Here is a 22,995-nt window from a genome sequence, read left to right on the forward strand (position 1 = left end):
ATTTCAGTTGATTAATGTTCATCCAAAATGCTCCGTCCTGAGCTAATCATTGTACATGCATTCTTTTCAATTAATTAATTATCAAGGGAGGTAGAGAGAGGGGGAAGGCTGGGGGAGGGGAAAGGAGAGTCAGGGGGAAACAGAAAATCCAATCCTGCTGGTCTGAAGTCTCCGAGCAATGGAGCATTAGTCTCATCCTGTAATTGGAATGACAATAAGAGTAAAGCCCGCTGATTTCGGGACAGCCTCTAGGCTTGATTTAATGCCCCCTACCAAAACTATACAGCCATCTTTTTATCTTTCTCTCCTTACCCTCTCGCAGGCCCCTCCACTCTCTTCTGTGTTCCTCCCCCACCCCCGCGCTCCTCATTCACCAGCTACTGCCATGCATCTCCATCTGTACTCTATTAACAGAACAGTAGCTGCATTTTACAATATTTTAAGCCAGAAGGTTATAGACTCTCACAGAGCGCGTATTTCTTAAGCATTTTACTTACTCCGTATGGCATTTATACACTTGAATGGATGTGTTTTACTTTCACAGAGGTTATGTTTTATTACTGAATTAATATCTCCAGAGAGGAGAGTGCAAAAGAAAGGGCAGACTAAGCAGGTGTATCCAGGCCATGGGTGCTGCATCCCCGGGGTTTGCTGCTGCTCAGTCCCCTGACAGATGGACGGCCAGGGCAATCCTATTACCCCCCATGTGTTTAGCTCCTCTTAATGCCAGGGTGGGTTGCATGGCTAATGGAAGGCAATGGATGGTTGAAGTGAGAATCTCATTCTGCTGAATGATCCCCATTTCTTTAAATAACTGAGGAGATCTAAAAGCTGTGGACAGGCAGTAAAAATTACAACCACGATGACTTTTGTAGCTCAGCTAGCTTGTCTCACTGAGGGATGTCATATTAAGTCAGCTCAGCCACTAAATAGGCTTCCATCCATCCTTGTCCAGCAAAGATGAAGAAAGTGACTTTTTAAAAGTCCCATCACTAGCTTCAACAATCTGGACTCAAATTGAGTTGAAATACCTTTTTCATAAACCGTATTATTTCACAGCACAGTATCACACAACTCACATGCCATATTGTGGCATTTACGAGTACCCTGACCTATCCTGAAGATAGTAATATTGACATTTAGTGACTGTACAATAAACCTGGAAATAAAGGGAGCTAAAGACAGCTTTCGATTGAATCTGAAGACTGACTGCCCCCCCCCCCCCAAAACCACTGACCTGCAGTCAAAATGCTCCTCAATTTCATCTTTTTGTGCCTCTCATATTGAGCTGGGCACTATTGTATATGTCATGAGATAATATATATTTGTCTGCTGTCAGAGCTTTACATTGTGGCAGCTATTCATTTTAATCTCTACATTGTAAATCAAATAGCGGGAATGCTTTATTTATGACAGTATGGATTATTTAGCCATGCAAGCAGCTCTATGAATGGCAATATTGGTTGGTTCGTCAATCCACCACTTTGGTCCAGACTGAAATAACTCAACAACTATTGAATGGATTGGTATGAGATTGTGCACACACATTCTTGGTCCCCAGAGGATACTGACTTCTTCAAAGTTTATGACCAAATACCTGCAAAATTGATTGTTAATAATATAAGATTACATTTCCACATATCACCCACCCCTAGTCCTACCCATAGACACTGTCAAACATGCTACAGAAGACGTACTATATATGTTTATGGTCTATTTTTGTCTGGAAAACAATTGAAAATCAAACGTTCAATCATTACAAAACATTACAAAACATATCTTTTTGGGCAAATTTAGTAGCATCTCTCGTGTTCAATGGTATCTGATACAATGTCAGGGACTGATTTGCGTAACAAATGTGATTTATTTAACTGTTTAACTCCATTAGTTATACCATATGCATCTCAAAATATGATTAAGTATGACTCTTAAATAGATATTGTATTGATTTATCTTTATCTCATATTTGTTGGATTAACTGGAGGAAAATAATCAATAGTTTAACCTATTTAAACCGGACATTTTCCCGAGGTCGATATAGCCAATGACTGCAATCTCGAACTATGATGGAAATGCAGTGAAGGTGGAGTACAACTGTGCTGTGTGGTGAAATATCTATACCCATGTGTACATGTGTGTGCGTGTATGCTGCTTGGTATGCAGACAGCGTCTTTGCTGCCTGTAGCCCCACAACGGCATCCCCAGGTCAAGCAATTACCACACATCAAGCAAAGCAATTGGGCATGACTAAAATATCATTGCCATGTGATCGTGTCCCTATGTTTGGGCTGCTAGAGACTAATTTAACCCACTTTGTCCATACGATCGAGGAGAATTGAGGACACGCTCTCCAATTCCGGTGGCCCCCCGAGCATTTACTGCATGCCTGACACGCAGCCGCTGGGCTGTAGACGCGCCGTGACTGGTCTCCTACCCAGCGGAGTGGGAGACGGGGTGTAATGAGCAAGAGGAGTGAGGTAGCAGAGGAGTACAAGTGGCAGGAGGAAGAGGAAGGGAGCATTAAATGAGCCATGGGGGGGCAGAAACTCGAGGCATTTGGTGTGAGGGGTCTTAGACTATGCCTGTATCGACTCACTTGCGAGGTCACGTGAATCGATTTGAGAGCGAGTGGTTTTCCGGTCCCGGTTGTTTCTCCGAGATGCTTTCCATAGGTATATGAGCCGGGGTGGTCACATTTGGACTTGGCAGGAAAGAGGGGGGAGAGAAGTGGAAGGGGTTAAGGGGAGAGGAGATTGGCATATATGCACAGGGAATGGGACAGAGGCAGGGAGGGAGATGGCGATTGATCCCAGGCTCTAGCTCCGAGCAGCATTTGCCACTTATTCCCTCATTATACAGTCAAATATCTCGGTGCCTTTAGCTGCCACCCCGGCCCTTCATCTGTCTGTCTCTCCGCCTCATATTTTCCCCCACGCCTCCCAACAAAATCTGATGAACCTGAGCCTCTCATCCATGCGTCTTCATTCTACTAAATCCATTGTTTTCACTGATTTCATTTCAATTTCATCCGGTCTTGCTGCTCAGCTGTAACTTAGTCTTTTGCGGAAGAGGAACGCTCTGTGCTTCTTTTGTCCTTGTAAAGCCTATTTAAATATTGATAGAGATGTGAAGCACCGCTGACCACTCAGTCAGATCTGAGAGGGTCAAGGATGGCAGAGTTTCTCTGCAGATTTCATTAAGGGGGCAGAGGACTGTAAATATGGAAGCATGTGAATCACAGGCCCTCGCAGACGCTCGAGCAAACTTCATTATCCCGCTGCATGGATACCGCCCTGTAATGTATTCCGATGGAGATGGAGGTTGGAGGGTGATGGGGTGTAAAATAGCATGTGTAGGAAGGCCCTGTTTTTCAGCTACGAGCAGCCTGCCGCCCTCACAGCCAGATACCCATTAGCACAGGAGCAGAGGATTGGATGTGCAAATGGTCCCATGGATTAGAGAGCTAATGCATTTAGGAGAGGGGGCTTCACAATCTCTGTGTGTGTGTGTGTGTGTGTGTGACTGTGTGTGTTGAGGCTCGTGCAGGGGAGATACCCTGTCCCTTTGTGGACCCTGAGAGATTTAGGGTAAAGTGAGTAGATAAGGGCAGGGATGGGCAGGGATGCACTGTGCGCACAGCCACACAGATGCAACACACACACACACACACTCATCAAAGCTTATGGCTTGACCAGAAGAAGGCTTGTTGTGTGTGCGGTTAATAAAACTCGATGAGATCTTTCCAGTAAGAGGCGCAGACGGCGGCCCTGCTAATCTAATTAATCAGCGTCTGGGATTTCTCATTTTCTTCTGCCCTCGTTTCTGTCCCTCGTTGTTGCTCACCAGGCTTCTCCCTTACACAACTCATCCTCTTCGCCTCTCTCCTTTGTGTCCCTCTCTGCCCGGATTTCTCCGAATCCGAACTTCACGCCCCAATCTCAAGCGTTGGGGCAGAAATGTGCCACATCATGCGCTTCCTATAAAACACATCTTATAAAGCCTCTGATGTCCTCTCTCTACCCGTTAGCGGCTGCTCTTTGGGAGGCATATATAGAAAGTATAGGCCCAGTGCTCAATCTGCTGGCTGCGAGGATGTATGGATGCCTCTGCAGCAGGATGGAGGGATGGTGATGCAGGATCTACCGGGCTTAAGAGGCAACCTGCTACCAGACCAGAAGGAAGCTGTCGGCTTTACACGCACCAAACCTTGTAGGTGGTAATCAAGCTGTGAGCGAGCAGAATATGAACTCTTCCTCTGTGTCTGTGGATCGAGAGAGCGTCATATTTGCTGCTTGTGCTTTTTAAAGAGCCAGCCGCCAGGCAGCATGGGAGGGGCCCTCAATCGCTGAAGCACAGCAGCAGAAGCAGCACAGTGGGTAACTACAGTACAGCTCTCTGCTCTGTGCACTGTGAGTCAGCTGAGCAGCCAGGATCACAACCGCCGGTGAATGAATGACTGGAGGAGAGAGAGAGCGAGAGAGGAGACCCTGCAGTGTTTGGATACGGAGAAGGCGAACAGTGCTACACTCTGGGGACGATGCGCGGAGCTGAGAGGCTGACATGGAAATAGTGAAGTGATCGGAGCAAGCTTGTTGACGCATAATCCCGCCCGCCCCGCTGGCGCTGGGAGGGGGCAAATCTACCCTTCCTAAACTCAAATCCTCCACGAGAGATTTACGAAGTGCGCTGCTGCTGCGGGTTCAGCCACCTTCAGGACATTTCTTTTTCTCTCTTTGACCAGTTGTGTAGTGAAAATCCGCATAGTTTTAATATTTCGGGGAGATGGATATGTCTCTGAAGCAGGGGACCTAATGCGCTATCGTTATTAGAGTATTAAATCCACTGCTGGAATCGGCACTGTCACTGCGCCGCGGACGGTGGGCGGTTGGATGCGCCCTGAGGTGTGGACAGGACCTGCCCGTACATCATCATCATCATCATCATCATCATCATCACAGGTATTTGATCGTGACTGTGTTGATTACACCGGAGATCTGGAGCCATGACAGGCCCCCCGCTGGTACCACAGCCCGCCTGCTGACGGTACCGGGCAGGATGGGAGCAGGTCTGCCGCTTTCAGGATCCCGAACGAGCCGATTTATCAATGGAGGAGGAGAGTGACACCCGGAAAATCAACAACAGCTTCCTTCGCGACCACAACTATGCAACCGAAGGTATTTAAACAGATGATGTTGGGAGTTGGGACTCATTTTTAAGCTCTTTTACCGTCACGTACAATAACCTGAGGCTGCAGCTAGAAGGATGCTAATATCACGGCAAAAAGAAGTCACTGCAAAGGAAGATTAAAGGAATCAGAAAAAAAATAATATTGGGCAAATATCTCGTATAGGCCTATATAAATGGTTTGGGTGATAAAATAAATATATTACATTAGGCGTTATAGCAACGCTGTTTGGCCCATAATGTGCGTAAATGCGCATTTAATCACCTCAAATACACTGTAATCTGCTATCAGGGTATTAAAGGAATATTCCGGTCATGTGTCATCAACATGGAGCTTGTAACATAGCGTGTGGTGTTAATAGCAGGAGATGATGAGGTGGCTTCTCGTCACGCCTGCTATTTTGGGATGACCATCCTGACCGAGGGGAATCAGGGCTTTAATCTGTGTGGACTATGAGCAGCAATGGAATAAAGCCTCCTGTAGGCTACTGCTGCCTCGGCGTCTGCGGGCTGTGTAGTATGTGATCAGTTCAAAATTATGCATTATTGCTGAAAGAAACGTGTTTTCCTCCTTCTGTGTTCACTTGTTGAAATAATTAGTCAGAGAAGGTGCCCTAATTTCAAGAAGCAGTACAGTAAATGATGTATCTCTCTCCCTCTCTCTCTCTCTCTCTCTCTCTCCCTCTCTCTCTCTCACACACACACAATGTTTTTTTTTTACTGTACATGCTTATAACTGGAGCTTTGAACAATAGCTTTTTTTTTCTGCAGCAGCACAGCTCTAAACTGCTCCTGCCCACATGTGTGTTTCCTCTTCATTGACCACACATCAGCCCCTTGATGCATTGATGCAAAATAGTTCCCTTATGTCAGTTCCACCAATCAGCTCCACCTCTGCCCCACAAGCTGCTTAGATCACTGGTCAACATAAAACATTGATTTACCAATATAACACTGTCATACATCAATTATATGTGGGTCCCCATTCACTGATTCTAATAACTTTATTTAATTATGCAGATTGGTTCTAAATGTTAACTGATGTGCTGATTAGAAATGCTGGTAATAAATTCAACTGAGTGAAAAACTGACTTGCTTTACAGGCCAAACATACTGGCATGTGGTACGTGGTACGTTGCCTCTAAATTACACACCAATACTTATTTTTCCAGATTAATACAAGATTTCAATCAACTTCTGTCGTGTATATGTTGATGTCTATTTTCTTTCCATTAATTGTACTGTAAATAGTTGATTTTTAGGTGTTGTGCTGCATTTGGAATAAGTACATTTAGTGGTCTTTATTGATCCACAAAAGCACAGTTTTAATCATTTTTAATAATAGTCTATGCAGCACTGGGGGAGCCATCTATTCTTTCATTTCAGCTCCCAACCGTAAGGTTTGAAAATCTGACCAAACAGAAACATATTTCAGTTTAAAATATGAAGGAGCAGCCCATAATTAAACAACCAAATAGCACGTCTTCACAAATGATCCAAGTATTTTGATAGAATTGAATAAATAGAGGGGTGTGGAGGGTACAGAATGGGCTGTGGGAGGGTTATGTGTGGCTGCAAGGGGGGGGGGGCTCAGGTTACTGATGCCACTGCAGGTCAGAGGAGAGACAAAGTCAAAGCTCAGAAGACAGTAAGTCTCATTTTCACATCCTGCTCCTTTCCTCAGTGTTTTTTTTCCCCTCTTAATTTAAATATGGGAGAGCATCATCATTTGCTCCGCTCCTGCTCTTACAGATGAGTCCCTGTCACTGCTAAACACACTGTCACCGGTTCAGAGCGAGAAGAAGTGAAGTGTGGGGGGGGGGGGTTTGGGTGTGATGGATAGCTTTGTTTGATGTGGGCGCTGAGATGAAAAACAGGAGGGGAACTTCCTCTTCCAGCTTCTTCCTGTCTCTCTGTTTCACTCTTCCATTCATCTGAGCAGGAGAAAGTGGCTGAGAGTTGCCCAGGGTGTAAAATGTGTCCCCTAAAACCAGAGGACTGTCTGGTCTGCGACCCATCTGTGCTTTTCAAACAAGGAACGTCTACTTTTGTTATTTTTTATTGCTGTAATTTACGACTGATCGTCACACCTCATATACCATGAATGAGTGTGTGTGTGTGTGTGTGTGTGTGTGTGTGTGTGTGTGTGTGTCCATTCACATGGTCGCATCCGTGTCTCCTAAAGTGGTATGAAGTCAGTCTGAAGCCAAAGATCATACATCCCAGTGTCTGGGTCCTCATAAATTCACCAAAGTGCACATGCTCCATCAGGTTCGGTCCGTTCAGACCACACACAAACACACAGTCTCACATACATACACAGGTCCCAGTGGTGGCGGGCTGGTATGGGATTTCCCTCAGGCCGTGCTTGCCCACAGCAGCAGGACACTTTAATGATGTCACATTTTAATGATGTCACTTGCGCTGACCTTTGGTTTGCACCAATCCCACGCCTCAGTGGGTCAGTGGGCGGCTACATTGAGTTGATATGTATGTCCGCACACTGTGAGGAAAGCTGTGCTGCTCCTCCATAGTTTGAATTAATAAATAAAAAAAGTCTTCTCAACCGTAATGCAAAAATGTCCAGATTCATCATTGTTGTCTAGATGAAAGAAAATGGCATTACAGTCTGATTTGCATTCGCCAGCAGCCTGCAGATGACACATTGCTAATGGTGATAAAATGAATGGTGTGTGTCTCACTGCAGCTGTGTATATCAGTGTGTGTTAAGTCAATGGACTGTTACGCTGCTACAACATGAGTCTCAGCTAATTTTCATAATCTGCGCCTTGGATGTTCCTTTAATGGATGAAATTGTCACAGAGCACAACACCACTTGGGGTGTAGAAATGTAAATGGCTTCCTCGCTGTGAGGCAGGGCACCTAACCTAATGTCTGCTTTGGTATTGATTTCTGGTCCTTTACAATTTAGCTACCGGAACAATGACCTAAAGATCTATTGGTAGGACATGTAATCCCTTCCACCTTCTCTCCCCCTTCCCCCTCGTTTCTCTCATTTTCCCTGATTGCTTATGTGTCTGTCTGATGCGAGTACAAGCTTGTGTGTGATGTGACCCCTCTAGACCCGCCGAATACTGATGCAGTCCCGCAACATAGAGCTCACAGCCTTTAACTGCAGCTGCTGATGAGAGCAGAGCACCGCCTACGGTTGCCTGTGCCAAGGCAAACGGCCTGGGGCCACACTTTAGGACCCCGGCATAAAAAGATTTAGCCCAGCATACCCCCAGGTCCCATCCATTATTCACTGCGAAACACTCAAAACGCCCGAACACCGCCTCGGCACATAGCGCAAGAAAGATAATGTCCTTGTGTGTGTATGGGGGTTTGTCTGGGGGCAGAGGGGGGGGCGGGTGCTTAATGGCAAGCTGTGAAGTTGGGGCGAGTCACACTCCTTATTCAGCAGCTGCTTTCATCCCCCTGATTAGCTTCTTATTAAGTCTGCAGCTCGATGAAAATTTAATGAGAATTTATTAAAGAATACCCGCGGTGTTGCTACTGTAGGACGATCACGAAAAAACATCCTATTTCTCAACTGTGATAGATGTACTGTACGCGAGTCATTCGGCGCAGTGCTAGCCTGGAGGGTCAAGCACTGTTGGACCTTTCTGGACTTCATAATGGGATACATTTGTAAGTTGTGATGGCTAATTCCTGTGTCCTGTCGAGGAAGCAGCGTCACTCGGACCCTTTCATGCTTTGGTGATAAGGTCACTGCAGATACAGGGTTTCAGTCTGTTCAGCAGCCATCTAATGTTTGATTCCCTCCAGCCTTGACAACAGGAAGATGAAAGGGATCACACCAAAGCAACGCAGACAGATAGAGAGGGTAGAGACAGCTTTTGTTTTGGTGTCGTATTATAATTCTATGCACCCCCCACTTCCCCACCATCCCCCTCCTGCATCTTCAATTTCTAAGAGAATACCAAATAACAAGCATTTCAAACGATCTCGCTTGGTATTCATGTGAGCGCATTCAGGAATCGATCGGCGAGTTCACCGCTTTCCCCCACTTCTTCTCGTTCCGCCCTGTCCTGTCCTGTGTCCGTAGTCAGGTGTGTGCCACGCCGACGTGTTAATGAAGTGTGAGAAGTGAAGCAGTAACACGTCTCGCCCATTTCACCCTCAACTCCCTGGAGTGTGGGGATACAGAAAAGCAAGCACACACGCGCACACACAAAAGAAAGACTACACACACACACACACACACACACACATTCTGTCTCATTCTCAAGGGGCTGATCCTGGAGAAATCAGGTTAATTAGCTTGTTCACTCCAGATCTTACAAAGACTCATGCTCTTCAGATGAAGAGAGCTGCATTGTGCTCTGTTGCTTTGTGTGCAGCTATTAAAGCCTAATAAAGCCTTAATCATATGGTCGGGCACCGGACCAGTAGGTAACAGGGTTTATTAAGCATTTCGATTGATATACCTTGTTTGTGGCGTGAAAGAAGCTGTTACCAGTCGCCTATTCGGCACGGAAATGGTGAATCGAATTGTGTGTGTTCATGGTTCTGAAAAAAAGACAAAGTGCAGATTGATTCATATCGGAGGGACAAGAGCGGCGAGGGAAAGAGAGCGCGAGAACAGACCTGAATTATCCCCCGGCCTGATCCTTTGACGCAGGCAGCTCAGCACAAGAGCCGTAATCCTCTCCTCTCCTCTCCACGTCTACCGCTAACAAAGCATTTACACGACACCATGTTGCTCACGTCCCTCCCTTAACCTGGAATTATTGCACACCACTTACGCAAGCTAGCTTTCCATGCAGCTACACCATTTTGAGTCTGACTGTCTTACACAACCCGCCAATGCCACAGGATCAAGCCCTCAGTTTGTTTATTTGTTTTTTTTTCCACCCCTGACAGGATTACATGTTGTCTAGAGGTTAGCCAGGGTGCTCCTATTTTGGTCTTTGCTGTAGTCTGTACTGATGAGACGCACTGTACGATCTTTTATCGACCTACTTACCTCCCCAGACTTCCCCCCTCTTTTCTTTTAGTGGCCCTCTCTGTTATGCGTGATAGATGTTGCATGCACGGGCGTCTATAAATACATTCAATATCCTCGCTCCCCGCCCTGCGTTTCTGGCTCCACGTGCACGCTTTTCATTCCAGAATCAATGCATATCTATGTTTCCATCCAACGGGTTTGAGTCTCGATTCTATATTGCATGCCGAAGGGGAGTTATTGAGGGTCAGATCTGTGGACAGAAACAGATAGGAGCCTGTGTTATTTCAGTCATATACACAGTTGCACACACACACACACACACACACACACACACACACATCACAGTACAGCCGGCTTTGTCTGTGTTATTACTGGTGATGGATGTGTGTTATCTCGAGCATCCCTCTGATGCATCAAGAAGCGCTGACCTGTCTGTGTCAGACCTGGCTTGCCACAGGATTTATGGGCCTCATCTGGTTATGGTCGGCTGATGAAGCTGTGCGTGAGAGATAGTGTGTGTGTGTCTGTATGTGTAAGTACACATGTGATCAGCCGGATCGCCAACCTGCTGCTACTACTACTACCAGTTCACTTGGAACCTGCTGATGCTCACGTAATAGAAATCGGATCTGGTGGCGAGGGGAAATCACGACAGACCACGCCCACCTGCTAGTCAGCTCGCTTCCTTTAATGAAAGTTTATTTGAAAACACTGTACGTTGCCATTTTGACACAGTTCCATCAGTGACTGAGGTGTTAATAGATTGCCTGGTCTGCTTTGAATACATTTGCATGAGGAAAAACTCATTTGGCGAAGCATTCCATCACGTTACTCGGGAGTTTCAGCTTCACTGGCTCCCACCGATTCTTCATTCAGCGAGATGATTGAAGGACATGTTCGTGTGTAAACTCGTTAAATGGCGCCCATCAATTGCTGTTTCTCCTCAGCGACTTAATGGGTTGATGATGAGGGGAGGAGAGAGGGGGAGGCAGAAAAAAAGTATAGAGGGCAAAAAGAGAGAGTGAGAGAAAGAGAAGAGAAGATTCGAGAACGCTGACTGCAACGCTGATTCCATTCAATTCACAGCAGTGGCTTTGGTCTGATGGTGTTGGTGACCAGTGTGTGTGTGTGTGTGTGTGTGTGTGTGAGTGTGTGGAGGGGTAATCCACATATCTGTGCATGCAGATACAGAAAGAGAGATAACTACGGCATCTGTGTGTGCAACAATGATATGGTGTGTCAGTGGAGTACTCCGTGGATGTAATTAGGTCAGAGTGTGTCTTGTCTGTGAAACATTAATTAGTTTCTAGATTCAAATACGATTAGGATCCCACACACACACACACACACACACACACACACACACACCCACCCACACACACACCTCAAGCTATTATCAACACATAGACATAAGAATCCCTCTGGTGTCTTTCACGTCAACAATTAAATGAAACAAGGGAAAGACACACACACACACACACACACACACTCATACGTTCGAAGACACTTAGTCATTCCCACCATGCACAGCAGCTTGATGTGAAGAGATGAGCCCGTCTACAGGGACTCTATTGTCTGAAGTTGTGTGCTGCATTGAACAGCGCACACTCCCCCAGATACAGTAGCAGGTTTTCACTCTATTGCAGCATCCGCTCTGTCTGCTGAATTACAGCTAGCATCAGCAACTAAGTCTGAGAGCTATTGGCACACGCGCACACACACACACACACCCCTCCGACTGCCGCTAGAGATGGAAACGGTCTCCATGGCAACATTCCCCTCTCCTGTTCAGCGCTCCGCCAGTAGCAGGTCCACTGAGGGCGTGGGGGGGGGGTACAAAACAACAAGCTCTTTCTCTTTCTCTCTCTGTCTGTCTAATATTATTGTCACTGTTAAACAGAGGGCTAGCCTCTGCTGTGGCGTGTGTGTTTGTGTGTGTGTGTGTGTGTGTGACAGACATTATGCTATGCCTTTTTAGCCCGGGGCTGTATAATAATTACAGTCACCATTAGCCTCTCCTAAATCCAGGCAGATGTATGTCTTTGAGGAGGAGAGGAAGAGCTTCCTTAAGGGTAGGTGTCTGCTATTTGCATCTGGAGGAACTGGAGCTATGCAGAGACATATATTGTATATTTATATAGCAAATATATCATATTGCTCCTATATTTTTGCTCCCCTTTTGACTGCACTGCATAGATTGAAAGGAGAAAGAAAAAAAAGTGTGCTACACATGCATAGACATATATCAGCTGCAAAAAGTGAACGGCTTCAAGGTTTATGTTTTTTAATGAAGGAGCAGGAGAGTCGCTGAGCAGCACGGGGTCTCGCAGCCGGGAGGAGAGAGTTGAATGGCGTTATTAGTGTGGCGGCAGCATCCTTTAAAAAGCAGGAGTTCAATTATATGACACAAATTGGCTCACTTCAGTCAGACGAGGGGCTGAATTAGTTGATATCATGCAGTGACTCATTCAGTGGCGTCTCCTAACCTATATTACACCAAACTAGGTTATCTGTGCCGGAGAGTCCTCTGTGATTTCGTCACGAGATTCCCCCCTCCCTTCCCCTCACATGCTTTTTCTAGAAGTCACTCTACCAAATCTCACTCAAAGGTCTTTCTTTCTGTCTGACTGATACCTTGACAGCTTTGTGTATATACTTCCACACTGACATTTTCTCCCCCTCTCTGCTCTGCTTCCTGTGTTGCAGCTGACATTATCTCAACGGTTGAGTTTAACTCATCGGGGGAGCTGTTGGCCACCGGGGATAAAGGAGGCAGAGTGGTTGTCTTCCAGAGGGAGCAGGAGGTAGGAAATGCCAACAATGCAACACTAATTATGCTGCCCTTCTGCTGAGAGGGTTTGACAGCCTTGAAACATTGAAGTTGATGTGTTTACTTTTAGATAACTAGCTAGCAAAAAAGAAAAGGATAGCTAGCTGTAAATTCAACAGCAAATATCTAAAAACCACAAACAACAAAAATCTGAAAGCTAATCATCATGATAATCATTATATAACATAATCATTATCATTATAAACTCATGTTACATGGAGTGGCATTGTTTAAAACCACCTGAATGTATTCTGAATTCCAGTTAAGATGGCAAGGTTTCCAATAATACCAAATACGTCATGCTGAATTACAGAGAAATGTGTGCAGATGGTGCACTGTACATCTAGAATTTTACATTTCATTAAATGGAGAAGCCATGAAGATAAATCATCTTGGAACTGGCTATTAATTCAATATGAATGTGCAAAAACACTGTAGCTGCTATGCCGTGCTAGAACAAGCAAATAACGATAACAAAACTAAGCATATAAACAGTATATATGTCTTTACGCTAGCGGCTCTATGGGGCTGTACTAGGTACACATCAGAGCTTTGCGACTTAACGGGAAGTTTAAGGAGACAAGAATGTTTATTCATACCAACCAGCAATGCTTTCTTTTTCTCAAACGTTGCACATCTTGTTGAGGAATTAAAGTCCTTATAATAAATTTGTGGGAAACAACAATTTAATCTTGTGTAGTCAACAGCAAACAGGTCAGTCTCTTACCATGTTTCTCTTCTTGCAGAGTAAGAGCCAGCCCCAGCGTCGAGGGGAGTACAATGTTTACAGCACATTCCAGAGCCACGAGCCAGAGTTTGACTACCTGAAGAGTTTGGAGATTGAGGAGAAGATCAACAAGATCAAATGGCTTCCTCAGCAGAACGCCGCCTACTTCCTGCTCTCCACCAACGGTCAGTCAGTTAGCGAAGGCGGCCCCCGCTGCTGTGGGAGAAAATGGTCAACGAGACCATTAATCTGTCATGAGAGCGTGTTCAGATGTGGGCAGAGTGTTGTTGTTACTCAATAACGGTGTCAAGGAAAGGCACGATTCATTTCTCACTTTGCAGAATGGTCAGATATACAGCTGATGTAAGAGACGTTATTAATATCACATAAAAATGTCTTTTTAACCGTGTTTTCGCTTGACTGAGCAAGTGCCACCAGCAGAAGCGTTTCAGATTGAGAACTTCATGCATGACTGCCACAGCAGGAACACACACACACACACACACACACACACATACACACACACACACACACACACACATATCAAAGCATGTGCCACCACACGCCATACATGCACGCCAGCTCAAACAGACACACACACACACATCAGCGAGAGAGATGTCTTGCAGATTGTGGGCTTCATGCATGGCTGCTGCAGAAGTGCTAGCGGTGGCTGGAGCAGATGGAGGAGGGTCCTGTGGCGATGGCCTCGCTGCTCTGACACCAATATTCACAGCGGAAATTAAAAGAAAAAAAAAAGAGAAGGCAACAACCTGACTGCTGCCGCCATCCCCCTCTCCAGACAGACAGAGAAGATGGGATGTAACTGGTGTTTGAGTGGCGCAGAACTGAAAAAGCGCCCAGATGGCTTTTTTCAGGGGGGAGCGTATACCGCAGCCTGGAAATGTAGTCAACATGTAGATTGATATCAGTGACATCCGAATGTACACAGGAGCCGCCATTCATCATTCCCGCTGGCTCCTGACCAGATACATGCCAGATTGGCCGCCCAACCCCCTGCATCCATCTTGTGTCTGAGATTCACTGTAGTGGGGCCACGATCTAACTGTGTTTTGTGATTGTGTGTGTCTCTGTGTGTGTTTGTGTGATGTATCCATTCCAGACAAGACGGTGAAGCTGTGGAAAATCAGCGAGAGAGACAAGCGTCCGGAGGGCTACAACCTGAAGGATGACGATGGACGGATCAGAGACCCGTCGACAATCACCTCGCTACGGGTAAAGGGGTCACACAAGACTATCAGGTCTAACGCCACCCTAAATGTCACATGGAGTAAGGGAAATGGCTTCAAGTCATGCCTTGCTGGTGTGTATAATGTTCTGAGTCAAATATCAGGTTATGATGTGAAGAAGGGGAACATTTCAGAAAATTCCAGATTAACCTTAAATGGAAAGAAAAACTAAATCAAGCGACAGTCTGATGGCCTCCTGAAGAGACACCTGGGTATCTTAGCTTAGCATCACGACTGAAAACAGGGAGACAGCCAGCCTCGAATTTTGTTACCTTTGGAAAGAGCCTCGCTGGCTGTTTCCCTCGTTTCAAGTCTTTATGCTAAGCTAAGATAACTGACTGCCATCATTCATTTTATAATTAACACCTGCTTGTCCGACTGGGACATGTGAAATTTGTTTTCTGTGACAAAAGATCTATCATATGTTTGCACATTGATTAGTCCAAATACGTACAGCTCAGATAAGCTGATTAAATAAAAGTGTAGCATTGGGTCATAATGCTATGATGGCCTTTAAGCCTACATAAACTTCTTAGCAAAGCATTCTGTATGACTGCACCGCATCTGTCAAAGCTGACACAGTTTTCCCTCTAATATATGCTCACCTTCAACACTGATAAATGACACTCACACCAGCAAAACACACAATCGTTGGACAATTTTGAACTTACACTGGCAGAAGAAAGTGAGAATGAGTGATCGATATGTTCACTGAGGTGAAGACCATGAAGGGATCATCCTCTCTGCCCCCCCCCCCCCCCCCCCCCCTCAGTCTTATCACTCCCCTACCTCTTTAATTTTCACACAAAGCAGGCAGGCACGTAGCACAGTGTGTGTGTGTATGTGTGTGTTTGTGTGTCTGCCATAGTAGATTAGTGCTGTGTTCAGCGTGTCTGTCCCTCTTTGTCTGGCTGGCCAGGGGATCATAGCAACCTGGAGGACAGGCCGGGACTGTGGCAATCCTGTTTAGAGGCTGTGAAATCTGCGCATTGGGGGGGAGAGAAGGGGAGGAGGAAAGGGAAGAGCCTCGAAAAAATTATTCCAAAATGTAGCCAAAAGAACAAACAGTAAAAAAAACTCTTTGTTTGCATTGTGTAAAGTCTATGATTCAGTATCTCCTTAAAACACAAAGGATGTACTTTTCGCGTTTTATCCGATTGCTGCTTTAAAAGAGGAAAGCGCTTTAAAATGATGCTGCGAATAGATTTCTAGGGAATATTTATTTCTTTTTAAAGCAGAAATATCTAATACTAAAATATTCGGCTTTACATTTTGCGAGGAGGAGAATCTATGAATCTCTCGAAAGGTGCAGGAGCCAGCTGAACAGTGTAACTGTCAGTGTTCAGGGTTATGGGTTAATACGGTCCGTGTCTCTCTGGACGGCTGGTGAAAGACATGGAAATGAAGTGACACCCATGGAGATACAGCAGCCTGCTGGGCTGCCATGTCTTTCTGTCAGTGCCAGCAACGGACGAGAGAAAAAGAGAAGAAGCAGTCGATTTGTTCTCCTCTCTCGCTCCCCTCCCTTCTCTCTTTGTCTGTGTTTTATCTGGCCAACGGGGGGCTGCATGCAGACTGGGGCTGGGTGGCTTTGAAGCCCGAGCAGCACTGTGTATGTATGTGTGTGTGTGTGTGTGTGTGTGTGTGTGTGTGTGTGTGTGTGTGTGTGTGTGTGTGTGTGTGTGTGTGTGTGTGTGTGTGTGTGTGTGTGTGTGAGTGTGTGTGTGTGAGTGTGAGCTCATCTTAATTCTGCAGAGTTCAGTTATCATTCCTCAGCAGGGCCTAGCGATGCCCCCGGGCCATCTCTCCTTCCACCTCCTTCACTTTCTCTGTTTTCTTGCTTTCTCTTACATGCAAACATGAGAGCAGGAGTGACTTCTTCAGCAGTTTCACGCGGCAGAGCAAGAGGGAGGGAGGGAGAAAGAGAGGGAGGCAGGCGTGATCTCCGAGTAGCCGGTGTAGCAAACAGATATTCAGAGTCTGATTGAACCGGCTCATCAAACAGCCTCTGAGCCCCTCAGTCACTGCCTCTGTTTCATTAAGATTTGTGGAGTAAATGTCATGTAAATCCCTGGAGTCATCTGTTTGTGTTTCACACACACACACACACACACACACACACACACACACACACACACACACACACACACACACACACACACACACACACACACACACACGAAGATATTCCTCATATTCACACACACAAGATTCATGCCCACCATGTGCATTTACATTTGCACATCTGCAGATAAATAAATAGGAAGGCCTCGAGGAAACCAGCCTCAATGAACAAAAGATACTGGATCAGTGTTATAAAACCCATCAAAGCTTTTGAGATTAATTTCTTGCATATTCTTTCTGTGTTTCTTTACATGTGCTTCCCCCCCCCCCACCTAACTGACCTGTCTTTACCAATAGGTGCCGGTGCTGCAGCCAATGGACTTGATGGTTGAGGCTACAGCCAGGCGTGTATTCAGCAATGCTCACACTTACCACATCAACTCCATCTCTGTCAACTCCGACTTTCAGACATACATCTCCACCGACGACCTCAGGGTGAACCTGTGGAACCTGGAGATCACCGATCGCAGCTTCAGTATCCTCTCACTCGGGTCATCGGTGTTTGGGAACTGGAAATGTGGGAAAAAAGGGACGAAAAGTAACCATGTAATTCAAATGTGTTTGTACAGAAAACGTGTCCCTTTTTTTCAGAGCTAAATACTGAGGGTATACACAGTGTTGGTCTAAATGCCCACAGTAGCTGTCTTAAGATTGTAGTTGTTCCTTAGTGCCTGTCTCTCAGACATTGTGGACATCAAGCCAGCCAACATGGAGGAGCTGACGGAGGTGATCACCTCAGCAGAGTTTCATCCCCAGCAGTGTCACACCTTTGCCTACAGCAGCAGCAAGGGCTCAATACGCCTCTGTGACATGAGGGAGGCCGCGCTCTGCGACAAACACTGCAAATGTGAGTACAAGTAGAGTGCATCATGGGAAAAATGATAAAAGAGTGACAAGAAAGATCAAAAAGATTTCTTTATAGATTTTCTTTCATGTGAAAATATTCTATAATGTATTATCTTTATCGTATGGTGCTTCATTGTGTATTCTGTGGCAACTCAACTCAAGCATGAGCATGATTATTGGATTTCTTTTTTACAGTTGCTTTATTCATTTAACTGTTTTATATTCTGTATCACCTAAATGTTGCTTCAAAGCCTTCTATCTAGCAAGTGTCTGCATAGAATATCCCTTACTGGGATAAATAGTTGAACTGCATCAAATAGAACTATAGAATCCCTTTAATTTATTTTAATGACGGTCACATTCAGTCAAAAAGACATTAGAGCCAGTCTTCTGAAACCCACTGTGTGTAATTTGTTTTATTGTAATGTTCCTGGCCATTAAATTCCCTAAAACAATACAAAGAACTTGACCTCAGTGAAGCTGAGTAGTATAAGGATGATTAACTCAAGAAGAACAGAAGAGAGTGCTGCAGGTTCATCTAAATCTTTAAATTCATGACAATGATGGAAGTGGGAGAACAGAAAGACTTGTAACATGTTTCAACACGGTGGCACCCCGGTTGCGAAATCCCACTCATTTGTTTCTGCTTCAGCTCCACCTTTGTGTGGCTCAATATGCCAGGATTGAAAACCCATCAATAATTCTCTCTGTTTCAAACAATGAATGGCCTTTTCTAAAGCCAAATGAATAATGAATACATTGACATTTTCTCTGGAAAATCAATGGCTTAAGAGCAATCGCATTAGTCCCTCATGGACACACCTTGTTAATCAATAACGTCAGTCACGTCCTCAGACATATCGATGCGTTCACTGGACCATGCGCTAACCCGGCCTGTTGAATTTCACATGAGCAGTTATTTGCAGGCGAAATGAGTATATATTGGGGTTAATTTTAAGTTGTGGTATTCACGGCTGTTTTCATATCGACATGTACGTGCCATTAGGTGCTTGCAGTGCGCACACACACACATGCACACACACACACACACACACACACACGCTGAGCAGGCAGGTGCTCTCGTTAGCCTCAGGACACGGTCTGCTGATACCGACCTACTGTCTCACTGCATGAACGCTGTTTTAGCTCAGAGCGATGTACGCATCCCTCCCACGCATGCACTCAAAAACACAGCTTCTCCTTCCCTTGACGTACACACAGACACACACATATACACACACAAAACTTCCTGAACCTTCCACATAAAATACACAATCATATCACATCCCCTCCCATACCTGTAAACCTGAGAGGCTGCTGGGATCAGTCAGCGTTAGATTGAGGATGGATGGAGGGATAGGGGAGGACTGCCAAAGCGCTGAGCCCCAGGACAGAAAGAGAGGGACCATGCCGACTCCCCGGGGACCCTATTATACACCCCTGGAGTGGGACGGGAGGGAGGGCAGGGACACACACACATGCATAAATACATGCACATATTGCACACACACCTGCTTATACACAAACACTCACACACACACACACAAATCCAGCAGGGCCCAAATGGGCCCAGCACTTTGACATTGATTTGTTTTTCTTATCTCTTCCTCATCCCCCCCATTTTTTCATCTCTCCCACCGCATCCCTCGGTAGACTCCCCCATTGACACATCACAGAGCCATTCTCCAGGCCTCAGCTGAGGAGGAGGGGAGGGGTGGGGGAGAATGGTGGGGGCATTTTTGGAGCAATGGAGAGGAGGGGGGGACAATAACTTGACAGCTAACGATGGAATGCCTGGCTCTTATCCCCAGCGTGTTGGCCTGCACACAGATCAGCAGCTGCCAGAATCAATATGAATCATAACCAATATTTACCCAGCATGCTGACCCACGACTCTCTCCCTAAACACACAGAGAAATAATACAGTGAAGAGATGCAGCTGCTGCACAAAAACCCCACATTGTTGTGGCTGTTATTGTTCGCTAATGATGGCCCCCACCACCCAAACACAACTTTGTTTTATTCTCGCTGCGAAGGATGAAAAAGTCTTGCGGGAGGAAAAAAAACATCTCTTTTTAAGCAGCGACCTCCCGCGGTGTAGAACGTGTTTTCTCTGTCAGATGATGACCCCCTTTTGTTTTTTTTCTCTCGTAGACTTTGAGGAACCAGAGGATCCCTCCACTCGCTCCTTTTTCTCTGAAATCATCTCGTCCATCTCTGACGTGAAGTTCAGCCACAACGGGCGCTACCTGATGACAAGAGACTACCTCACTGTCAAGGTGTGGGACCTTCAAATGGAGAACAAACCACTAGAGACGTACCAGGTAAGCCTTCGTCTTGCTTTAATGTGCCTGTTGGACAGTTCGAAGGCTCCACAGATAATCCTAAATAACAGCTAGGCCGGGATCAAATCAAAACGTATTGATTTCAGAGTAATCACTCAACATAATCCTGTTTCACTGTCACCCCTGCCAATCCGTAACCGTGTCATCTTCTGCAATTACCCCGGGAGGGCTTATTGAGCCGACTGTTCTCAAAAAGACAGATAGTGGTGGCGCTGATGCAACCTGAAGGGCAAAACCTCCCACTGCGTGGTCACCGGGGTCAGATCCACCCTGTGTGATCAGGGGAAGCCATCTTAGGGCAGGTCATGATTGATAAGGCTATCAGCTGGGCTCAAGGGATTCTCTGTCCAGTTCCACCTGCTACCTAGCATCTTAGCGTGGGTCACCAGGTCTGGAGGGATTATTGAAACTAGAGCATATGGCAGTGCAGCTTAAGGTTGTGTGGTTGTTCTCTTAAAAAAGGTAATGTGACGAACTTTGGGTGCTGGGAAAGCGTGATCCTGATCCAGCAGCCACTTCATGTTCTGATTTGTTTTTCAGGTGCATGACTATTTACGTGGCAAACTCTGTTCTCTGTATGAGAATGACTGCATCTTTGACAAGTTTGAGTGTGTCTGGAACGGATCAGACAGGTGAGATTTATTTCTTATCCATCCATGCATCCATGCATCCAACCATCTCAATAACCCTCCGCTCTCCTCTGCTCCTCCTCAGCGTCATAATGACCGGCTCCTACAACAATTTCTTCAGAATGTTTGACCGGAACACTAAACGGGACGTCACACTGGAGGCGTCCAGGGAGAACAGCAAACCCAGAGCCATTCTGAAGCCTCGCAAGGTACAGCACCGCTCATCAATACAAGTTACCTGATGCCTAAGACATCTGGATTTGTTCTATATTGCCAGGGCCTCAACTTGGCTTCAAATGAGTGTTGTTTAGATATCCTGATGACTGTGAATCTTCATAGATAAGCTACTGTATAATTATGATTATATCCAATCCTATCCTAGCAACGGTTTGCCAACTTCTTTGCCACATCTACTTTATGAGGTGATATTATATCAGTGTTGTGTTTCACAGCGCGTTCTGGTGCCCCCAAGTGGGCAAACATAAATAAATACTGCTTTAAAAATCACTGAAATCTTTGTGAACTTATGCGTTAAAAATGGGTGCACACTCATAACCTAAAGCATCTCTCTCCCTACTGTTGTCCTCCAGGTGTGCGTCGGCGGGAAGCGTCGTAAGGATGAGATCAGTGTAGACAGCCTAGACTTCAGCAAGAAGATCCTTCACACTACATGGCACCCCCATGAGAACATCATCGCAGTAGCGGCCACCAACAACCTCTACATCTTCCAAGACAAGGTCAACTAAAGAGCAGTCTGCCCCTGCTGACCCCCTGCTGGGTTGGAGAAAGAGGGATGGAGCCCTTACATGCATCCTTCTCCTCTCCCTATGTCTTGAATTGTGCCGCTCTGCTGAAGAACAGCAGAGATAATAATCCAGTGAGTGAAATTGCGGACGGTGTGAATTTTGGGAAGTGGGGGAAATTGATACAACCTGGATATAGCGTGAGGAAAACGGTTCCTCGAAAATTCGAGAATGGACTTTCATTCTTCAATTTGACTTCTAATTTAATTTATTTAGCCGTGCGGACACCTGGAGAAGGGAATCCTGTGCATTAATGCAACAAGAGGATTGCTGCATGAATGACACGATGTAGCAGCCCTCCGGACCCCCCAGAGAGAGGGGTTGGATGTGGGTACACTGAACATTAAGTAGAGCACACAGGACAGGAACCTAGTTTACATGATGGTGGCTCGTTGTCATGTAGCAACAGTGCCCCCTCTCTTTCAACCTGCTCATGCTACAGTGCATGTGATCAACCCTGCGTTTTGGACAGTGCAACCTGCTGCAGAGTTCCTACAAAAGAGACTGTTAATGTCTGACCCCAGAAACTGAGTTGTGAGCCGTGACACAACATGGTCAGTCTTTCAAGTACCAATTCTGTGTCTCCCTGGTGAGACTGCTGTAGTCTGTAATGTGAATGAAGCCCTTCTGGGCCGTGTCAATGGTTTTATTTAATGCTGTTGTTTTATTGAGTCCTTCGCTCGGTCAATGAGTCTGTCTAGAAGCTGTGGTGCCTTCTTTTGGTATGTGGGTGTTTGATGTAGTGGGAGTGGGAGGGGGGGGGGGGGGGGGGGGGACTGAGAAACAAGGCAGGAGAGTGAATGTTTCAAATGAAATGTTAACTTAGGATTTTTTTCTTTTGTTTTGTTTTTTTTCTCTTTCTCTTTAAAAAAAATAAAAACAAAAGCTCCACTGAGGTCCTAAGTGGAAAAAAAAGTGGGGGGAAAAAGTGCTTGAAGCGATGTAGTCATGATTACGTTATAGCACCGGCTACACGCTTGTGAGTTCAGAGGGAGGACGCTGTGATTTGTACAAAGTAATTGTTGCTCTTATCACATTGCAGTCAGTCTGATGTCAGTTTGCAAGAGACACGACAAAGCCACATTACATTTTGTTTAGCAAAATCCCTATTGGAAAAAAAAAAAACACATCACATTTTTACCTTATTTGGATTGTACCGAAAATGATCTGTAGAAGGTAGAACCGTAAACTCTTCATGTCAAAATATTGAGATTTCCTGGAGCGACCTAATGCTAGCAGGTATCGCTCTCTTTGCATTTGTTAGATCTGATTCTGATGACACTGA

General features: G+C 45.6%; 1 protein-coding gene across 2 annotated transcripts in view; it reads left to right on the forward strand.

Moving 5' to 3' along the window:
• The window catches only part of ppp2r2ba (protein phosphatase 2, regulatory subunit B, beta a), a gene marked incomplete at both ends in the record, with an annotated part of 36,169 nt that extends 14,516 nt beyond the window's left edge, over nucleotides 1-21,653 (forward strand). Inside the window, 10 exons of one of the 2 annotated variants that reach the window (XM_079167703.1) lie at nucleotides 5,105-5,174; nucleotides 12,863-12,960; nucleotides 13,733-13,898; nucleotides 14,837-14,949; nucleotides 17,385-17,562; nucleotides 17,770-17,934; nucleotides 20,088-20,257; nucleotides 20,819-20,910; nucleotides 20,993-21,116; nucleotides 21,498-21,653. In XM_079167703.1, the coding sequence (XP_079023829.1) occupies nucleotides 5,105-5,174; nucleotides 12,863-12,960; nucleotides 13,733-13,898; nucleotides 14,837-14,949; nucleotides 17,385-17,562; nucleotides 17,770-17,934; nucleotides 20,088-20,257; nucleotides 20,819-20,910; nucleotides 20,993-21,116; nucleotides 21,498-21,653 (1,332 nt within the window). Of the gene's footprint in view, nucleotides 1-5,104; nucleotides 5,175-12,862; nucleotides 12,961-13,732; nucleotides 13,899-14,836; nucleotides 14,950-17,384; nucleotides 17,563-17,769; nucleotides 17,935-20,087; nucleotides 20,258-20,818; nucleotides 20,911-20,992; nucleotides 21,117-21,497 lie in introns of those variants that run through there. The other variant, XM_079167702.1, reaches the window with a different exon arrangement.
• Nucleotides 21,654-22,995: the final 1,342 nt, after the last annotated feature.

This window comes from Pholis gunnellus (assembly GCF_910591455.1).
Source record: "Pholis gunnellus genome assembly, chromosome: 10".
NCBI classification, from domain to species: domain Eukaryota; kingdom Metazoa; phylum Chordata; class Actinopteri; order Perciformes; family Pholidae; genus Pholis; species Pholis gunnellus.